The 18,476-nt window shown below is 38.7% G+C and overlaps 2 protein-coding genes across 2 annotated transcripts in view; one reads left to right on the top strand and one right to left on the bottom strand.

The window, feature by feature from the left end:
- Positions 1-286: 286 nt before the first annotated feature.
- On the bottom strand, positions 287-8,108 carry bud23 (BUD23 rRNA methyltransferase and ribosome maturation factor). The gene is made up of 12 exons (XM_042413175.1): positions 7,915-8,108; positions 6,493-6,530; positions 4,014-4,109; positions 3,432-3,514; positions 2,735-2,831; positions 2,533-2,629; positions 2,395-2,445; positions 2,185-2,270; positions 1,914-1,959; positions 1,767-1,828; positions 837-926; positions 287-738 (listed from the first exon to the last, which is right to left on the bottom strand). Exons 1-12 carry the CDS (start codon positions 7,960-7,962, stop codon positions 684-686), a joined length of 849 nt encoding a protein of 282 aa, XP_042269109.1. The 5' UTR covers positions 7,963-8,108; the 3' UTR covers positions 287-683.
- Positions 8,109-10,603: 2,495 nt separating this feature from the next.
- Positions 10,604-18,476, top strand: part of LOC121898522 (WD repeat-containing protein on Y chromosome-like) — a 55,903-nt gene continuing 48,030 nt past the window's right edge. The window contains exon 1 of the mRNA XM_042413681.1: positions 10,604-11,403. Within this exon, the coding sequence (XP_042269615.1) occupies positions 11,331-11,403 (73 nt within the window). The 5' untranslated portion in view covers positions 10,604-11,330. The remainder of the gene's footprint in view (positions 11,404-18,476) is intronic.

Raw genomic sequence — 18,476 nt, 5'->3', positions numbered from 1 at the left:
CATTCATAAGCTCTTTTTGTTTTTATTTTACCAGCAAAAATCCTCTTTTGACCATTTATGTATTAGGTTTTATTGTTTTGTCACTCACAACCTGAGGTCCCTACTGACTCACCCTTTTTGTAATCTTTACAAACTTAAGTTTGTTCAGGACACATCTGCATATGTAATAAATATGTCACATTGCATATCCCATCATCTTCTTCTTTGTAACATGGGATTGTGATACTGTGAAGTTTTGTCAATTTCTTCTATATTCTGGGAAAACAAACAGCAAATATGACGAAGATTTCTATTTTTGTTTAGTTTTAATTGTGAAAATATTGCAGATAATACAATAAGCAGCTGATCAGAGATTCATTTGATCACTCATAATTTAATTCTGTGACATTGTGGTGCCACCTCTGTCTCCACTGTGTTTTGTGCCAACAGTGGGCAGTACAGATGTCTGTTCATGCACTTGGTACCTTCCATCCTCACCACCATTTGTTGGGAGAGAAATTGCCAAACACTCGACCAAATATAAAAACGATTGGCCATAATAGCATTTCGCTCTTGAGTCTCATCCACTTGAATTGAAGAGCTGCAAAATGAATTGAGTCCAAACACACTGCAGTTCCAGAGGTGCTTGTGTGCGGGTGAGGTATAGACGAGAGCTAATGAAGGTACAGCTGCATGAGTCAGAGCTAGAAGTGAGGTCTTCTCTGACGTCCGGTGTATTTTGTGTCGGCTCGAACCTCCCTATAGGACCACAAAAGAGAGAGAGGAGGTGTCAACAACTGTTATAGACACAACTAACCCTAAAAGTAAAAGCCAATTTAAAACAGTCATGTACATACCGTCCTTGTCTCCTCCTCCTCTCCTTTTTCTCCATGATCCAATCTCGTCCCTTCTTCAACGATTTCCCCTTCATGTTTTTGAAACGGCATCTTCACAAAGACAAAGTGTAGCTTATTTAAAATGCACCACATCAAAAATCTGCACTTCTATATCAGACATGAAAGTCTCTTGTGTTACCAGGAGAAGAGACTTATACATAATGATGTGAAAGGGAGGAAAACCCACCTGACAGGGTTTCACATCAGGCAGGACGACAACCTTTTGTAAGATTTCTCTCGGTCTTTTGGCTTCATCGATCCAGGTATGACTGAACCTGTACCTATGAGTGCCAAGACCTGTTTCCTATCCTGACAGCTAGCAGTAAATGGGAATGTTTTTAAATGGCGGTTTAAATACAAATCGACAGTATAACCACATATGAATGATTTGAATCAGAGTAAAGTCCAGTGTAAGATTATTCACTTAATACAGCTACTATTCTAGTCCCTTGGATTTATTTGGTCAGGTAAATATTATAGCCTGTTATGAATGCTCTTCTCAAACATGCAATTATTCTGTAAAGGTCACAGACAATGCTGATGTAAACAGCAGCAGTGTGTTTGTGAACACAGGCAATTCTTTCATTTCTGTAGGAAAATGAATAACCACTGTGCCAAAATCTGTTGTAAACACATTAAGAAAAACTAAAAAGAAATAAATATCTTGACATGTTTCATCTGATGCACACATGGCCTCAGGCTGCATCTCATCACATCATATCTCTCTCTAGATAATATAAACCAACAAATGAATCTCTATAATTTCTGGTTATTTGAACTAACTGTTGCTTCTTCAAACTGTGTTAACAGTTTCATTAAACTATCACAATAATCTGATCACACGGGTATCACATTCATGTAAACACATCCAGTGTCTTTCTGTATCTTTACCTTTGTCCTGAATACTGGACCTGGTTTGAAACAGCTCTGTCTGAAGTTTCTGATCCCAAACCCTGAAATGAAGAAAAAAAGATCACAGCAATCATAACGTGGCTAATAAGACAGACAATATCTACAGCTAACTCCTTTGCTTCTTACTTTGGGAAGGACTCCTGTTACTCCAGCAAACAAACACAGGAAGAACCTGTTAAAAAAGAAAAAAGAAAAAGGTGCTTGTGAGAAGGAAAATCATTCTAATGTGTGACAATTTATCACAAGGCTAATGTGCCAAACATGTCATCCTGTTCTAATTAGCCTTGTGTTGAGAGTACACTGCTTCTAATTTCACAGGCCGTTAAGAAGCAATCAATTGCAGATGCCTGTGGCTGAACATGACAAAATGAAAGCTCCACTTCAGACAGGAACTGACTTTTTAGCCTTGCTGCTGTTGGGGTAGTCCACCACCATGCCTCCGCTGAAGCCTGCCCTCATGGCCTGCGACGTGATCAGCTCAAGCTTTTAGAGAGGGACAAGGAAGACTAGAGGTGAGTGAAGGAATTCTAACATCAGATTGTAAACTCTGACACCCAACCATCATAAAATACAGAATGACACAATGTTTTTTTTTTCTTCTTTTCACCTGTTCTGAGTTCTCTGGATAAAGCTGAAAAACAGCACGTGAGCCTCTTGACTGAAAGACAAAGAGCGAGGAGAAGATTGTAAAATATGGAAATCTGGCTATTTTGAATTCATATCAACAAGATTCATAAAACCTTACCAGAGAAGAGTACAGAGTAGTAAAGAAGGTATAGAGTCTCTTTGGAGGACTATGTGACCTTTTGTCAGCATTGCAGAGCCACTGCAGGGCAGAGATACTGAGGAGGAATAAAACATAATGTCAATGAAAATACTCTGCTTTTAAAATCAGAAATGACTGCGGTGACTGTTTATTTTTTACATAAGTATGTTATGTTGTTCACCTGATACAACCGTCGAAGGTGCCTGGTCGGAAAGGCATCCCTTGGCCCATGTCGCCCACTAAAAGGTCTCCGTCTACTTCTCTGTCCAGTGCAACATCTGTCACGGAGAAGACGTTCACATTTGATCATCGTCTCAGCAATTTACTTGCATCACTTTTACATATTAATTAAACAAACAAATCTTAAATATATAAAAGAAATGATAAAGTTATTTTGTACAACAGTTAAAATGTCACTCCCCAATTTAATCTATGTGTAATATTCAAAATCATTATCACAATTTTTGTAAAGAATATTTTAAGAGTATGATGTTGATGTTTTGTATACTTTGGATCTTTGGTCATCTATAAGCAGCTGAGACTGTTTGGGAATACATTCTTCAAGCACAATATTTCAGGAAAGACTATTAATGTTTTCACACAATGTCAACATATTTTGAGAAATCATAATAAGTGATATTGATATGATAACACAGCAGGTAAAGGTACTAACTGTTCATACCCCTTAGCTAATTTTTTTCAGAAAGTTAAATCATTTTAACTGTAATTTAACTTTTAAGACCAGGACATTTAAACTGTATCACAATTTAAGATAACCAGAATATCACATGATATCCTGTATAATATCAAAATATTGATATTATATTGCTACATCATCCAGCTCTACTTTCTTCCATAAGTGCAACAGTGTCACTAACCCAACATCGCAGTGCTGATGTCGACTCCAACCCAGTAGTGTCCTTCCTCTGACAGGTAGTCTCCACTGAGCCCTGAGCCACACCTGAAAGACAAATGACACACACCTGAGTTCTCATCACTAACACACAAGATTGTTATTCTGGATCTTACAAGTTAAGTTTATACAGTTATGTTTAAACTTCTCAAACACTGTCAAACTCTTTCATGCACACCCGTTAAGATGATGGTAAACCACCACTTCTTCATGTTGTCGTTACTACAGAGTTTCTCAGAAACATCCAACCTCAGACTCTTTCTGTAATGTTGCTACGGCAGTTTACCAGTGAGGTTATCTTTGTGTTGAGTTTTGCAAAACTACTGTACTTCAGAATGATTGTATCCTCTTGTAATGCAAAATGTATAAACATATCTAAACTTCCCTTCCCACCTATTATGACAATACAGCATACACATCTTAATGTGACTCTGTTCAGGTTCACAAAATTCTCTTGGCATGGACATTTCACACTAATATTGCCTTAATCAGGCTAATAGTGGAATACGGAAGTTCACGTAAACATAAGACTTTGTCACATGCTCACCCCACATCTAGCAGGAAGCATGGCTGTCCCTCTGGTAGGTTCAAAAGCTCTACGGCTCTCTCCGACATCTGAGTCTGAATCTCAATCATACGAGAGCTGTAAAGCAACAAAACACACAGACAGTTTCACATGTGACTTTTGGGAATAGAAGCATGCTCTAAGACAAACAAATTCAACTTCGAAACCATTCGATTTTACTCTGAATTTAGCAGACTTATAAATCTTATGGGACTCTGATTTTGAAGAGATTGACTTGAGGTAATCATATCATGTGATTATTTCCACTGACCATGATTTAGTGAGGGTTTTTTTTTTCATAAAGTTTAATGTGAGTGTAGAGTTTTAGCTGTAATTTAGATAATGTTCCTAAATTTATCAAAATCTCCACAATTAATTTCCTTTTGCCCTAAAACAGATGCTCCAGAATTTATCTGTAGATGGCATTGTCTATTTACTTTTTGACTTGTTCAAGTTCATTAAATAAAACTGAACTGTACAATATTATAGAAATAATAGGGGTGCGCAAAAAAAAATCGATTCACATAAGAATCGCGATTCTATCTCTGCCGATTCAGAAATTCAGAGAATCGATTCACATTTTTCAGTCTTTTCACGACGCTGTTTTCAATTTTTTCCTGATATGAATTAGCTCGCTAAATCCCATAGATGGCGCCCGGACCCAAATCCGGGGGCAAGAAGGAAGTAAAGTGTGTGTCATGGAGAGACCGTGAGCAATGGAGTACTTGACAGTAAAACAAATACAACCTGGTCCACCGGCTGTGAAGGCGATCATTTGGACAAATTTTGGATTTTCTCATCTCCAAGGGAAGAAGGAGCTTAATGCCATTATCAGGCGCTGCAGCGCACCTCCACAGGTGTGTGCCATTGTGGGCTTATTTATTTGTAACCGCTGTGAAACAGTCAGAAAATAACGTTTAATTGATCTGACCAGCTAACGTTACCAGCGCTCCCTCTCCTCATTCACTCTCTAGCTCGTTCGACCACTGCTTCTCTCTCTCGTCTTTTTGAAATGAGTCGGGAAGCCGTCAGCAAATCCTAACTTTACTTTTAACGTTATCAAATGATGACCCTGTGTCCTCCCCTCTTCCTAGTAATGTTTTTGTCATATGGCAGGGTTGTACAGCGTTACAGGTTGCGTTTCTCCAAAAGTTGATTCTGGTTCAGTTTTCTCGCTGCGGCCCCTGCAGCCCTCCTCCCCCACAGCCTAAACACACAATGCACAGCAGGTCTGCTGCCAGCTGGTTATCTGAGGACGGGAACGAGAAATTAATTTTCTCTAAATGAAAAACGTAGTCTCCTTGAAGCTTATGACAAACTGCCAAAAACAAGCCAACAAGATGCAGCAGCGAAACAAGCGTTTAAACAGCTGTTATGTATTTTGAAACAGTCAATAAAATTCAGTAAATAGCGAAGCTGCCTGTTTCATCACTTTACATTCATGTAGTAAATATACAAATATCAATTAGATGGTAATCTGCATGAGAAATGGAGGAAAAGAAACAAAATTGGTTAGCCTATAATAATCACTCGCTAATAGTGATCAATGTTCTTTTATGCACTTTGCAGCTAAATGTAGCAGGCAGCTATTGTTTGTTTGATTTTGTCAATTGAAGTAGGAATTTAAGTTATTTGAGGTTTTACACTTAGTTTATCTTTGCAATCATTTTTATTTTTGTATTAAGTACTCATTTGACCCTTTGTCTCAGGGCTGCCTTGGTTTCCTGTTGACTGAGTGAACTAAAGGAACATAAATCTTACTCAGGTTGACATTTAGTAGCAAATGTTTACATTTGATTCAGTGTGATCTTTTTTATTTGAGACCTATAAAAGTGTCTACTGCAGGCAAATGGAGAGAGTAACTCAAAACATCAATCTAGAATCAAATCTATGAATGTATTGAATTGAGAACTGATTTTGAATCGCAAATCAGTTGTGAATCGAATTGTGAAACTGATAAAGAATATATAAAGATATGTTTGTGATACTATCTAATAGTGTGGAATATGATTTGTTCAACCTTAAAGGTGCAGTGTGTAGAATTTAGTGGCATCTAGCGGAATGTACTTGGCAGAAATGGAATATAATATTCATAAGTATGTTTTAATTAGTGTATAATCACATGAAAATAAAAATCACTGTGTTTTCGTTACCACAGAATGAGCCTTTTATATCTACATAGGGAGAGGGTCCCCTTTCACGGAGCCCACCATGTTTCTACAGTAGCTCAGAATGGACAAACCAAACACTGGCTCTAGAGAGGGCCACTATAGTTTCTCCTACATGCTTAAGTGGAAGGGGAAGGGTATTCAGTTGTATCTTCTGCAACCTCACCGCTGGATGCATCTAAATCCTACACACCAGTCCTTTAAAACTACTTTGGGTGAAATAAAAAAGGTAAAACTGTATGTTAAGCGGTCACAGAAAGTGAAATTTAGTATAATATAACATCCAAACTTGCTTCTGGGAGTATTTCTTGGCCTCCTCTTCATTGTAGAACTGCAGAGAAGAGAACACATCAGATTAACACTTCAACAAAACTGCTCACGACACAACTACAGTAAGTACTACAGTATATTTGTTCAAGTATTGTACTTAAGTACAATTTTAAAGTAATTGTACTTTACTTGAATATTTATGCTACTTTATACTTTCTACTCCACTACATTCCTTTGACAGTTTTAGTTACTTTTCAGATGAAGATTTGACACAATGGATAACATAACAAGCTTTTAAAATACAACACATTGTTTAAGATGAAACCAATGGTTTCCAACCTTTTTGTCTTTTGACATCTTACAAAAAGCAGTGTGTAGTTGGGGTCACATTTCAGATGTCTATGAGTTGTTAACAGCGCCACCAAATAGTGATTTTTCCCTCTAAACTTCTCTGGTTTTCATTTAAATACTGATCCAATACTGGGTCAATTAAATATGATCCAATATTTCACTAAAACTCAGATTAGAGAAAAAGTCCCAAAAATGACAACCCCCCAATTAAAGTTAAAGTACTAATTTTGTGACTGACTGACTGATATATTATTATATATGACATCATTAGATTATTAATACTGAAGCATCAGTATGTAGGCAGCATGTTACTGTTGTAGCTGCTGGAGGTGGAGCTAGTTTGAACTACTTTATATACAATTAGCTAGTTTACTCCAGTGGTTCCCAACCTAGGGGTCGGGCCCCTCCAAAGGGTCAGAGGGAAGAAGAAAAAACAAAGTTTTGACACACAAATCTGTTTTCAGTTTTGGGACTTTACCTCTAATCTTTGATTTTTGGTGAAATATTGTATAATTTGAACAGTTACTGAAATGAAACCATATGAGAAGTTTAGAAGGAAAAACAACTATTTGGAATGTGACCCCGACTACACACTGCAAGACATCAAAAGCCAAAAAGGTTGGAAACCACTGATTTTATCTTTACCATGTGTCGTATTTTAAAAGCTTGTTATAGTATCCATCGTGTCAGATCTTCATCTGAAAGGTAACTAAAGCTGTCAAATAAATAGGTAGAAAAAGTAGTGTAGTAGGAAGTACAGTATTTCCCTCTGAAATGTAGTTGAGTGGAAGTATGAAGTAGCATCAAATAGAAATACTCAAGTACCTCAAAACTGTACTGAAGTACAGTACTTGGATAAATGTAGTTAGTTACTTTCCACCACTGTAACATTTGAGACTCAAACTGAGGCTAATTTCAATGTTAGAAAACAGAAACCACTGAGAAGTTGCCAAAGCGGTCAGTAAACATCAATAAACGTCCCCGTGCGTTAATTAACGGTTGTTTAATACATCCATGGTTATGAGACGTTAGAAAACGCTCCTACTGTTAGCCTAGTAGCTAACTTATACACCGCAGTAAACCGAGTCACTGACCACATCTGGAGGAGCCGAGTGTTCCGGCCGTCGACAGCTGGAGGACATGCTTTTCGCTGACTTAGTTCACCAGTTTCTGGGGATAAAAAGTTAACATCAGTGCAATAATGAGCTAAAATGTCCCATGTGTTGTGGTAGCAGACAACACGTGAAATAGGGAATACAGTGACGTCATATACAAACGACAGGAGCGCTTCTTCCTCCCCCTCTTTTGTTGTTGATTGGCAAACTGCTTTTAGGCGCATTACCGCCACCTTGCGGATTGGAGTGTGAACCTATTTATATACAGTCAATGATCAAAAAGGTGACAGCAATGCCACTACATTTAAGTATTTGGCATTTTTACTCAAATACACTTGTTTAGGTGCCACGTAGTTAAAATTTCTGCAGAAATATGTCTCCTGGGTTTCATCAGACCTAAATACTCTCTCATTATACAACCGAAGAAGGTTGCTCTTGTTTAGGCCAGCTATTATGTTATCAATATCGGTTACTGACATATTCAGCTTTATTAATTTATCTCTCAGTTTTGAAAAGATGTGCTCCATGTTGCTGTCATGCAACACTTTCACCTCTCCTGCCACTCTTTTCAATCTTTTGATATTTTGCAGATGTTTTCTCCTCCTCTGTAACAACAATCCTCTCCCACTGCTCCCATGTGACGATGCTATTATCTAGTGGGCCCTCGAACTCCACTTCATTGTAGCAACACCTTGTACACAAGCGCTACATACACTTCTGGTTGGCCGGGTCACAAACAATTGCTTCCAGGAGATCCGAAATGCTGTTAGTCAACAAAATGCCTTTCTGACAGAGCTTGTCAATAATCATTTTAAAATTGTCGTGGTCATAGCAGGCACAGGTGTTTCGGTCGGACTCTTTTGCTGGAGTAACATAAAAAGGGCAGTATCTGAGGAACTGTCTGTATGAGACTGCATGGTGTTTCAGGGCGGTTGTATTGTAGTTGGCGTGGAGGTTTTTCAGAGACTGAAGCAGCACTCTCCTTTGGTGTTTAATTTTGTTTTTTGTAACGGTGTCTTTTTTACCCGACAGCATTCGGCTATTTTCTTCCCTACAGAGAAAGCTGACTACCCTCTCCCTTTTCTCCTCTGCAATTTTCTTTTTGTCTCTCTTCTTGTTTCCCTCACTTACTTTCTGTCCTTTCTTCTCTGGGAGTTTCTCGAGTTTCCGTTGCAGCTTTTTTGCCTTCATTCTTTCACTCTTAAGGTCCTTAGCCTTTCCTTTTCCTTCAGCACTGCTCTACGTTTTGCTGGTACTTTTCTGCACTGCCCTTACAGGAGTTGATGATGCCTGTGGTCTCTCAAAACTTGGCTGCACATAGTCATGATCAGCAAGGTTTACTATGGGCTCTGGAGGGCCATTAAGCTGGTCACTTGCTGTTGAATTCAGTGAGGGAGGAGTAAGGTTCAAAACATCAGCAAGCACCCTTTTCTTCTCTCTGTATTGCCTCTGATACTGCCTCCACTTTTCCCTCATCTTCTCCTGTTTTTGCCTGGGCAGATCTGAAACTGGGATGTTTGTGATCTTTCCCGGTCTCTTTTTCCTTTGATAGCTAAGAGTAAAAAAAGACGAATACAACAGTTAGTCTTATATCTAGAGCCTTACTTCATCTTCCATTTGAGCTTCACATCTCTCACTTACACTACCCTTTCAGGAGATCTACATCACTGATTTTACTTTCACATGAAGCATTAGCGCATGTGTGTGTGTGTGTGTGTGTGTGTGTGTATGTGGGGGGGGGGGTTATGTGGTGGACCTTTGCTTTCTTTTAGCCAGGTAATTATGACTAATACCTGGAAAATAATCACTCATGTCAGTAAAATCCTATTTAATAAAACCTAGCTAACTACTCCAGCAAGTAGGTCGACCCTTAGTAACGACCTAGCAACAGAGACGATTTCTAGTCCCTGCTGAATCAGCCAGCCAACTGCAGCTAAAGCTTTCTGGAGATTGCAGCATTTCCCAAACTGAACAAATACCACATATATAAACACAAAAGTGCTTTTGCTAGCTCAGTCTCATTGTAACTAAGATATCCGCTGAAAAAAATAATTATAACGTGTTGTATAATTATGCATCTAAATCACTGACTAACAGCAAAGTCAACCATGCCCCGATTGAGAAAGAGCTCTATGCCATCTAATTTATTAATTTAGTGTTTATTTATTAAACCCAGAGATATAACCATAACCATAATTATAATACACTATTTGCTGAGTATACACTGTTCAATGATATTAATATGCTATATTATGGTACATAATATAAGTCAAATGGATATTGCTATGGCAATAAGGTGCATAATTGCCCATGAATGTTAGAATTAAGTGTACACTGAAACATGAATAATTTACACAACACAAAGTATATACATATGTAATCATATACACAGACAGTACTTGAAATATTATATACAGATGAATCAGATGTGATGGATAATGTAATAAATAAATAAAAGTCCAGATGAGCACAGAGGAGAGTCACTGTACAGACTGATGGCAGCTGGCAGGAATAAGTTCCTGTAGCATTCTTTGATATTGCAGCTTCAATTTTACCATCATCCACAGACCTGGGAAGGGAATAGCTATTGTTCACACTTTAAGGAGGTGAGTGCCATATATATATATATATATATATATATATATATGTGTGTGTGTGTGTGTGTGTGTGTGTGTGTGTTGTGTCCTCATACACAGGAGGGGTGGTGCAGGATTCTAGAATCAAAGCCAAGTAAATATGCTGTCATAATGATATAAAGTCAATGTCAAAGTCATTATACTCAAATTATAAATGTTAATAAATCTTTAATAAAATCCTTCTTGTAGTAATCCATCAAATCTGTACTTTATAAGTCTGCAGTTAATAAGTTGTTAAAAAATGTATCTTGGTCCTGATGGCCTCCAGCCCTTTTCTAAAAGGTGGATGATCAGAACAACATAAGAGGCACAAGAATAGAATCATATATTTAAAAAACCAAACAACAAACCCCCAAAAGAAATGAGAACTTAAGAGAAGAAATAAATTGGTAAATAAATAAAAAATAAATAAAGATTACATGTTTACATAAGTGAGTTATGAGGTCGAGAAAGTAGCAAGTCACTTTTGTGGTTCTTTATTGTGGTGACATCATAAAGTGTTGCCATTTCTTTTAAGTTTATGACATCATATTTATTTAGCTTAGATCCTGGGATTTTGTCTTTGATATTCCATCTTTGATCTTTTGATTGACTTCACCAAGTCAAGTTGACTGTAGGAGTGCAATGAGTTGACAATTCTGTCTGATATCAAACAAATCTTTCGTGGAATCCTGTGTATAAGGAATTCTTTCGGTTCAACAAAACTTTCATCGATTGAAAACATTACCTAATTGGTTGATTTGTTATATCAAAATAATAATGGAAACACATACAGCAATAGCAGAAGACCTGCCTGAGAACACTACAATGGAGACCAAAAGTGGACTTAAAAATATTAAAGGAGAACTTATCGGCACCTTTGGAAAGCACGAGTGGGATGCTATACAACTCAGGCTTAAGGTGGATACTAGCCAGGAGGAGGCAGGAGAACCCAGAACAGCAACAAGAGGAAAGTATCAAATGCCATTCCCTGACTTTCCATCGGAATTTCCCAGACCACCAAACGAGTATAGAGACCTCTTTGAAAAAATTAAAAAGGTAACCACAGTACCTAAGCCTATTCCAAATAATAAAGCAAAAATGTCTAAAAGAGTGCGAGAGATGATGAATATTCGTCCAACTCTTACCAGATTAAAAACCGGGGAAATTTCATATATAATAAGGGACGAGGACGAGGAATCCACTCCACAATCCACAAATGAGGTAAAGCAAAGGTCTGAAAAGACATGCCCTGTGAAGACGACACTAACCACAGACTGTGCTAACACTACAAACAGCTCACCACAAGAAGTCAAGAAAGGGTCTGAACACACTTCATGTCACGGACACTTCCAACCCATCTCAGATACAATGCAGCTCACATATAGTCAGACTCAATCCATACCATATCCACCTCAGATCCCGCTCACTAGAGGTCGCACTGACATTAAACAAAGCTCTCCTCAAGCAGAATCATCTCCACATATGAACAAGACTCGGTCCAAATATGGACGTGTGCTCAAGATTAAGTCAAAGGATACATTCAAAGACAGTGTCCTCACATCTCCACCAGACACCCTGCCAGCCAAGCAGGAGTCTAAAAAGACATCCAACCATGTACGTTTCCCACCCATTCTTGATAAGGTTCAGCTTACACATAATCAGTCCCCATTTCATCCACATCCGCCTCAGATACCACGCACTAGTGGTCGCACTGACATTAAACAAAGCTCTCCTCAAGCAGAATCATCTCCACATATGAACAAGCCTTGGTCCAAATATGGACGTGTGCTCAAGATTAAGTCAAAGGATACATTCAAAGACAGTGTCCTCACATCTCCACCAGACACCCTGCCAGCCAAGCAGGAGTCTAAAAAGACATCCAACCATGTACGTTTCCCACCCATTCTTGATAAGGTTCAGCTTACACATAATCAGTCCCCATTTCATCCACATCCGCCTCAGATACCACGCACTAGTGGTCGCACTGACATTAAACAAAGCTCTCCTCAAGCAGAATCATCTCCACATATGAACAAGACTCGGTCCAAATATGGACGTGTGCTCAAGATTAAGTCAAAGGATACATTCAAAGACAGTGTCCTCACACCTCCACCAGACACCCTGCCAGCCAAGCAGGAGTCTAAAAAGACATCCAACCATGTACGTTTCCCACCCATTCTTGATAAGGTTCAGCTTACACATAATCAGTCCCCATTTCATCCACATCCGCCTCAGATACCACGCACTAGTGGTCGCACTGACATTAAACAAAGCTCTCCTCAAGCAGAATCATCTCCACATATGAACAAGACTCGGTCCAAATATGGACGTGTGCTCAAGATTAAGTCAAGGGATACATCCAAAAGCCAGTGTCCTCACACCTCCACCAGACACCCTGCCAGCCAAACGGGAGTCTAAAAAGACATCCAACAATTTACATTTACCACTCATCCCTGATCAGGTTCAGCTTACACATAATTGGTCCCAATTTGATCCACACCTGCCTCAGACCCTGCTCACCACAGGCTGAAAGAAAGGGTCTGAACAACCATCAAAGCATGTAAGCTTCCAACCCATCCCAGATAAGGTTGCGCTCACAAATCAGACCAAACACAAGCTGCACCCACCTCAGACCTTGCTCACCAGAGGCCATATTACAGCTACAAAGAGCTCATCAACATCCAGTCAGGGAATGCATTAAAACGTCCACATATGGATGTGTGCTGAAGATTAAGTCAAGGGATACATTCAAAGACAGTGTCCTCACATCTCCACTAGACACCATGCCAGGCAAGTGGGAGTCTGAAAAAACATCCAACCATGTACGCTTACCACCCATCCCTGATCAGGTTCAGCTTACACATAATTGGACCCACTTTGATCCACACCTGCCTCAGACCCTGCTCACCACAGGCCAAAAGAAAGGGTCTGAATAACCATGAAAGCATGTACCACCAAAGCATGCTTATCACCCATGCCAGACAAGGTTGGGCTCACAAATCAGAACAAACACAAGCTGCACCTGCCTCAGACCCTGCTCACTAGAGGCCGTACTAATGCTACAAAGAACTCATCACACATGCAGCTGTACATCATTCTGCACAGTGAAGCTCAAACATCCAAGTGAGGTAACAATAAGTGACTTTTTTTCGTGGCATTCCCTCCCCACCCCTGCATTACCCATGCCTACCCCCTTAACATCCATATATGTTACTTCTTCAGTTAAAAATTACACCACGAATATCTGTTATAATAATTAATTTTTACAAAGAAGTTAACAAGTACCATAACTATAAAAAATGCCCTTTAATGAGTCTTACAGCAAACTCCTCCAGCAAGCCGCTGTGAACCTTGAGTGTTTCCTAAAAAAAAAAAAAAATATATATATATATATATATATATATATATATATATATATATATATATATATATATATATATATCTACACACACACACACACACACACACATACATAGAGAGAGAGAGAGAGAGAGAGATACTCATGAACAATTGTCCTAAAAATATGCTTTTTAATTGTTGAATATTTCCTTAATATTAAACAAATTGAATTTATGGACTGATGATGGCGCTAGATAAAAAGATAAAAGTTGATAAAAGTACTGAGGGGAACATGAATATCTGAACATTTCATCACAATCCATCCAACACTAATGTCAGCATGCTCACAATGACAATACTAACATGTTGTGAAAACAACAAGTAACAATTATAATAAGTGCAAGTCTTGACTTGGCACTAGCTGAAAAACCAGGGCATGACCAAAGTCCATAGAATTCATCACCTGGGGACCATGGGTATCTGTATCAAACTTCATGGCAATCCATCTAATAAGTGTCAAGATATTTCTGTCTGGACCAAAGTGGTGGAACAACTGCTAAAATGTAAATTTATACATGGTGAACAGCAAAACATTACAAAAATAAAATACAATCAAAATCACTTTATGTTGTTGTTGTGTTGCAGTTCAGTAATTTTGCCAATCAAAGTGGACAAGCTCTCTGATGAGAGACGCCACGTGGGGACTCAGGGTGCCGTTTTTTTCTTTGGATCCTCTTTCCAGAGTTCTGGCTCACCGGTGATGTTGATTTGCATTTAGAGTCATCAGGGTTGATTCTCTGAATGAACGTACAAGCACAAAAAAAAAAAAACATTATTACTCAAAGCAATGTTTCCCCAGCTGTTATAACTTGGTGCTGTATGCACTTTAATGTTAATAAAAGCATCATGTACTATATGTGCACATCTGAATAAGCCTACAGGGAAGGTACATAATTAGTTGATAATCATTCACATTCAAATCATTGAAGCTCCATCCATTACAATAAAATGTATTTTGGGTTATCTAATGCTGCACCCCTCATTTGAACAAAATGTAAGCATTTAAATTTTCCACATTTAACCTAACCCATCCATCCATCTGTATCTATACCTGCTTACACTGGGCGAGAGGCAGGATACACCTGGAAGGGCTACCAGTCTATACAGTGCATATAAAATAAATAAATATATTTTAAAAAAATATTCTTTGACTCACTAATTAACCTGAAGTGAATGTCGTTGGACTGTGGGAGGAAAGTATAGCAATGCGAGGAAACTCAGAACAGAAAGGCACTGGCTGGCCAGCAAATGCATACCCAGGATGGTCTTTGAGGCAACAATGCAATCTCAAAATGCATGTGACTGTCTACATGGATGTCACCATCATGCCTACAGCTTGATGCATCATTATCTACTTGTGCAGGGTTCTCCAAGGAGTCTCTGTGTTTCCTGCTGATGTGGGATGTGAAAGATGATTTCACATGAAAATATTTTTTACAGTTGGGAAGGCAGGGTGTCTACAGGTATAAACAAGTTAAATTTAAGACTTTTTAATACCTTTTTAATACCATTTTAAATGAAATTTCAGCCCAAACTTGCAATGGAAATACACACCAAAGGTGAAAATATACTCAATGATCAATGTCAGTTCAAAATGAACAGTAAGGTTAAATGACAATAATCGGTTGAGTTTAAATTCAGTTGGTTGAGTTTAAGTTTAACATTGTCCAAATGTGTTTAATGTGGAAAAAACAAAAAAATATCATTGCTGTCCTAAATGGTATTTATTAGAATATTCTCAGAACATTTAATATCAGCGGACAAAAATCTAGAAATCAAAATCGACAGTTGTGTGCAAACCAAACCAAGTGTTTTTCACCATGTAATGCCATGTGTGGATACGTTGCCTTGGTCTAAAATTAGGTCCCCTGAAAAAATACTAACAGCAATTCTTTTGAACTGCAAAGAAGCTACTGTACCACATTACTTGCTTATGATCACTGACCAGCTCACAATAGCAGTTTGATTTCTGTCCCGGCTAATGAAACCTTGTATTTCTGTTATAGGCCTACCTTAAACATTATAACAGCGTGAAAGCACAACTTTCACTGTGTGAACCCTGGAAACAGGGAAGTGGAAAGGTAAGGAAGAGAGAGAAAATTCCTGACTGGACATTATGGCATATGCCTGAGTTCTGCTGATTATTTTCCGGCTCAATCTCAACCTCTTTCAGCTCTGTGAATTTTTCTTTGTATGATACATTTAATGTAATTTTAAAAAATTACTGAATCAGACAAACCTATCACTGCTGTACGCATGACTGAACAAGCTTCAGTTAAGCGTGACAGTGTACATTCTGCTAGGTTTCTGAAAACTTAAGTACCAGCAGAGACACCTCCTGACAGCTGGTTGTCTTGTAGAAACCTCTGAACAAGTTGTTTCATTCTTTCCTGGCACAAGTCGGGGTCTGAGAACATGTTTGTTAGGTCCAAACATGCCATCTGCCTCACAATGGTGTACTTCAGTGGGCTCTTGTCTTACATTTTCTGGACGATGTTAGTTTTTTCTGTGTAACTGCATCCACGTACATCACGATCATTGGTCATTTTGCAATAGCCCTATTGACGACAGGTAGGTTTCTATGAAACCATATGAGAAGCCCACAGAACGGTAGGGGAAATACAGATATCTTGGTCAAAGTGCAGAAATATTCTCTTCTAGCAGGGGTATTGTGAAAGACTATATGCAAAGTCTTGAGCACTTTGTCCAGCTGACAGACACTGAAGCCACTTTTGAAGGCATTGTGGAGTGTGTGTAGCCCACAGCTCCCCACCACAATCAGCTGGGCACCTCCAAACACTTCTGCATGTTCCTGCTGGAGCAGTTAAAAAAAACTTCCAGTTGACACTGGGTCTATCTATGGAAACAGAAATCATGTTTCTACGTATCTGGTCTTGTCTTTTCCACATATATAAATATCTGTTCAAGCCCCGAGTCTGAAAACATGGCTTTGAACATGTCTTTAATACCGTCATTTGACTTGTATGAGTGGTGGCTTGTCCCCATCCTCAGCACCCAAATCACCTCTGCTCTGAGTGTTGGCTTAGAGCCACAATTTGTTCTAGCAAGGCCTTAGCACAGCCCGTCTACAGTGAATAATCTGGCTTTAGTTTAACCCTATGGTGTAACCAAACTTCTCTGCTTTAACGACAGTGCATACCGGAAATTCTTCCTCTTCTTCAATCTGGCAGATTAGAAAAATTCTCCCGGTGACTTGACAAAAAAACATTTAAGACCATTCAATCTGAATTTAAGACAATATAATACATTTTAAGGCCTTTCATTTGAAAAGGTGTATTTAAGACATTTTAAGACTTTTTAAGTACCCGTGGCCATCCTGGAAAGAGGCAGGTAACTTTTTCCCTATCTCTTATATGCCATTTCAAATGATCACACAAGCTGAGCAAATTGGGAGATGTATGTTCACATCCTTCAACCTGACAAATCACTGCATCCATCTGACAAGGTCTGCAGCTAACATTAGGTTTATTTGGCTGTTTGTGCTTCCGACGCATGTGGGACTTAAGTTTAGGCAGTGTCTGAAAACTGAAAGAACAAGTCAGCAAACCCTAAATTAGCCAGGTTACTATGCATTTTGATATGGTTGTAAAACCTGGAAAGCGTTCACAGATAAATTACATTGTTTGCAAACAAATGGCGTGACCATCTTGACAGTTACTGCTAACTAGTCTCTCAATAAATATGTACCATAAATTGTGAATGTCATGAGCATGGCGTCATCTGTTAAATGTAATGTTAGTCTGGTAACGGTATATCACGTTATCTAACTACAATGAGAGACTGCTGATTTAAGTTAGTTAAACAGACAAACATAAGAAAGAAACGTGAAGGATGGTCTTTGTACACGGGAAAAAACTGGTGATGTAACGTTAACCAACGTTATTTGACTCTAATATTAAACTCTACTCTAACATTAAGTCAGGGCTCTACAGTGCGAGTATTTCACTCGCATTTGCTTCTAAAAAGCAAATGCTACAGCAAAGGCTACAGTGTAAGGGACCGAGCTGGCAGACAAAGGAGACTCAGGTGGTTTCAAAAAAGAGGGTTTTTATTTTACCCAAAAAATGCGAACAAAAGGTACAAATAACAAACTATGTAAATAAAGTTCAGCGCCCATAAAAGAGGTCAAATAAACAGAACTCAACTAAAGTGAACTTAACCCTACTAACAGACCTTCCTAAATGAACACAAAGGGGAACATATATACTGGCCGATCAGACCATAACAGAAGAGGGGTAACTAACAAATGACAACCACTACCAACTAAGCAATAAACAACAGAATTCCCCCCCAACACAGGTTAACTCAACTAAATCAACTAAACCAAAAATACCCAACTAAACATTCAATAAAGAGAAACAAACAATATGACTAAACTTGAAATAAACAGTTCCCCCCCTATGAGGTGGCAGGACTTGGTATGACCCAATTGGCCACGTCCTGTATTTAACCATTCCATGTCCTGGTGCACATCCTTTGCCCAGGCCTGGCCAGATGTCCTCC

The sequence above is a fragment of the Thunnus maccoyii genome, chromosome 6 (assembly GCF_910596095.1).
Source record: "Thunnus maccoyii chromosome 6, fThuMac1.1, whole genome shotgun sequence".
Lineage (NCBI taxonomy): Eukaryota > Metazoa > Chordata > Actinopteri > Scombriformes > Scombridae > Thunnus > Thunnus maccoyii.
Note: the sequence above shows the minus strand (reverse complement) of the source record. Positions and strands in the feature narration are given on the sequence as shown.

Bases quoted from the DNA above. Each gene is read 5' to 3' on its own strand.
- bud23 (XM_042413175.1), bottom strand. From the start codon at position 7,962: ATGTCCTCCAGCTGTCGACGGCCGGAACACTCGGCTCCTCCAGATGTG. The intron at 3,515-4,013 runs GTGAGCATGTGA...TTTGTCTTTCAG, and splicing joins TGCTTCCTGCTAGATGTGGG to GTGTGGCTCAGGGCTCAGTG. The intron at 2,446-2,532 runs GTAAGGTTTTAT...TTTGTCTTTCAG, and splicing joins CTACTCTGTACTCTTCTCTG to TCAAGAGGCTCACGTGCTGT.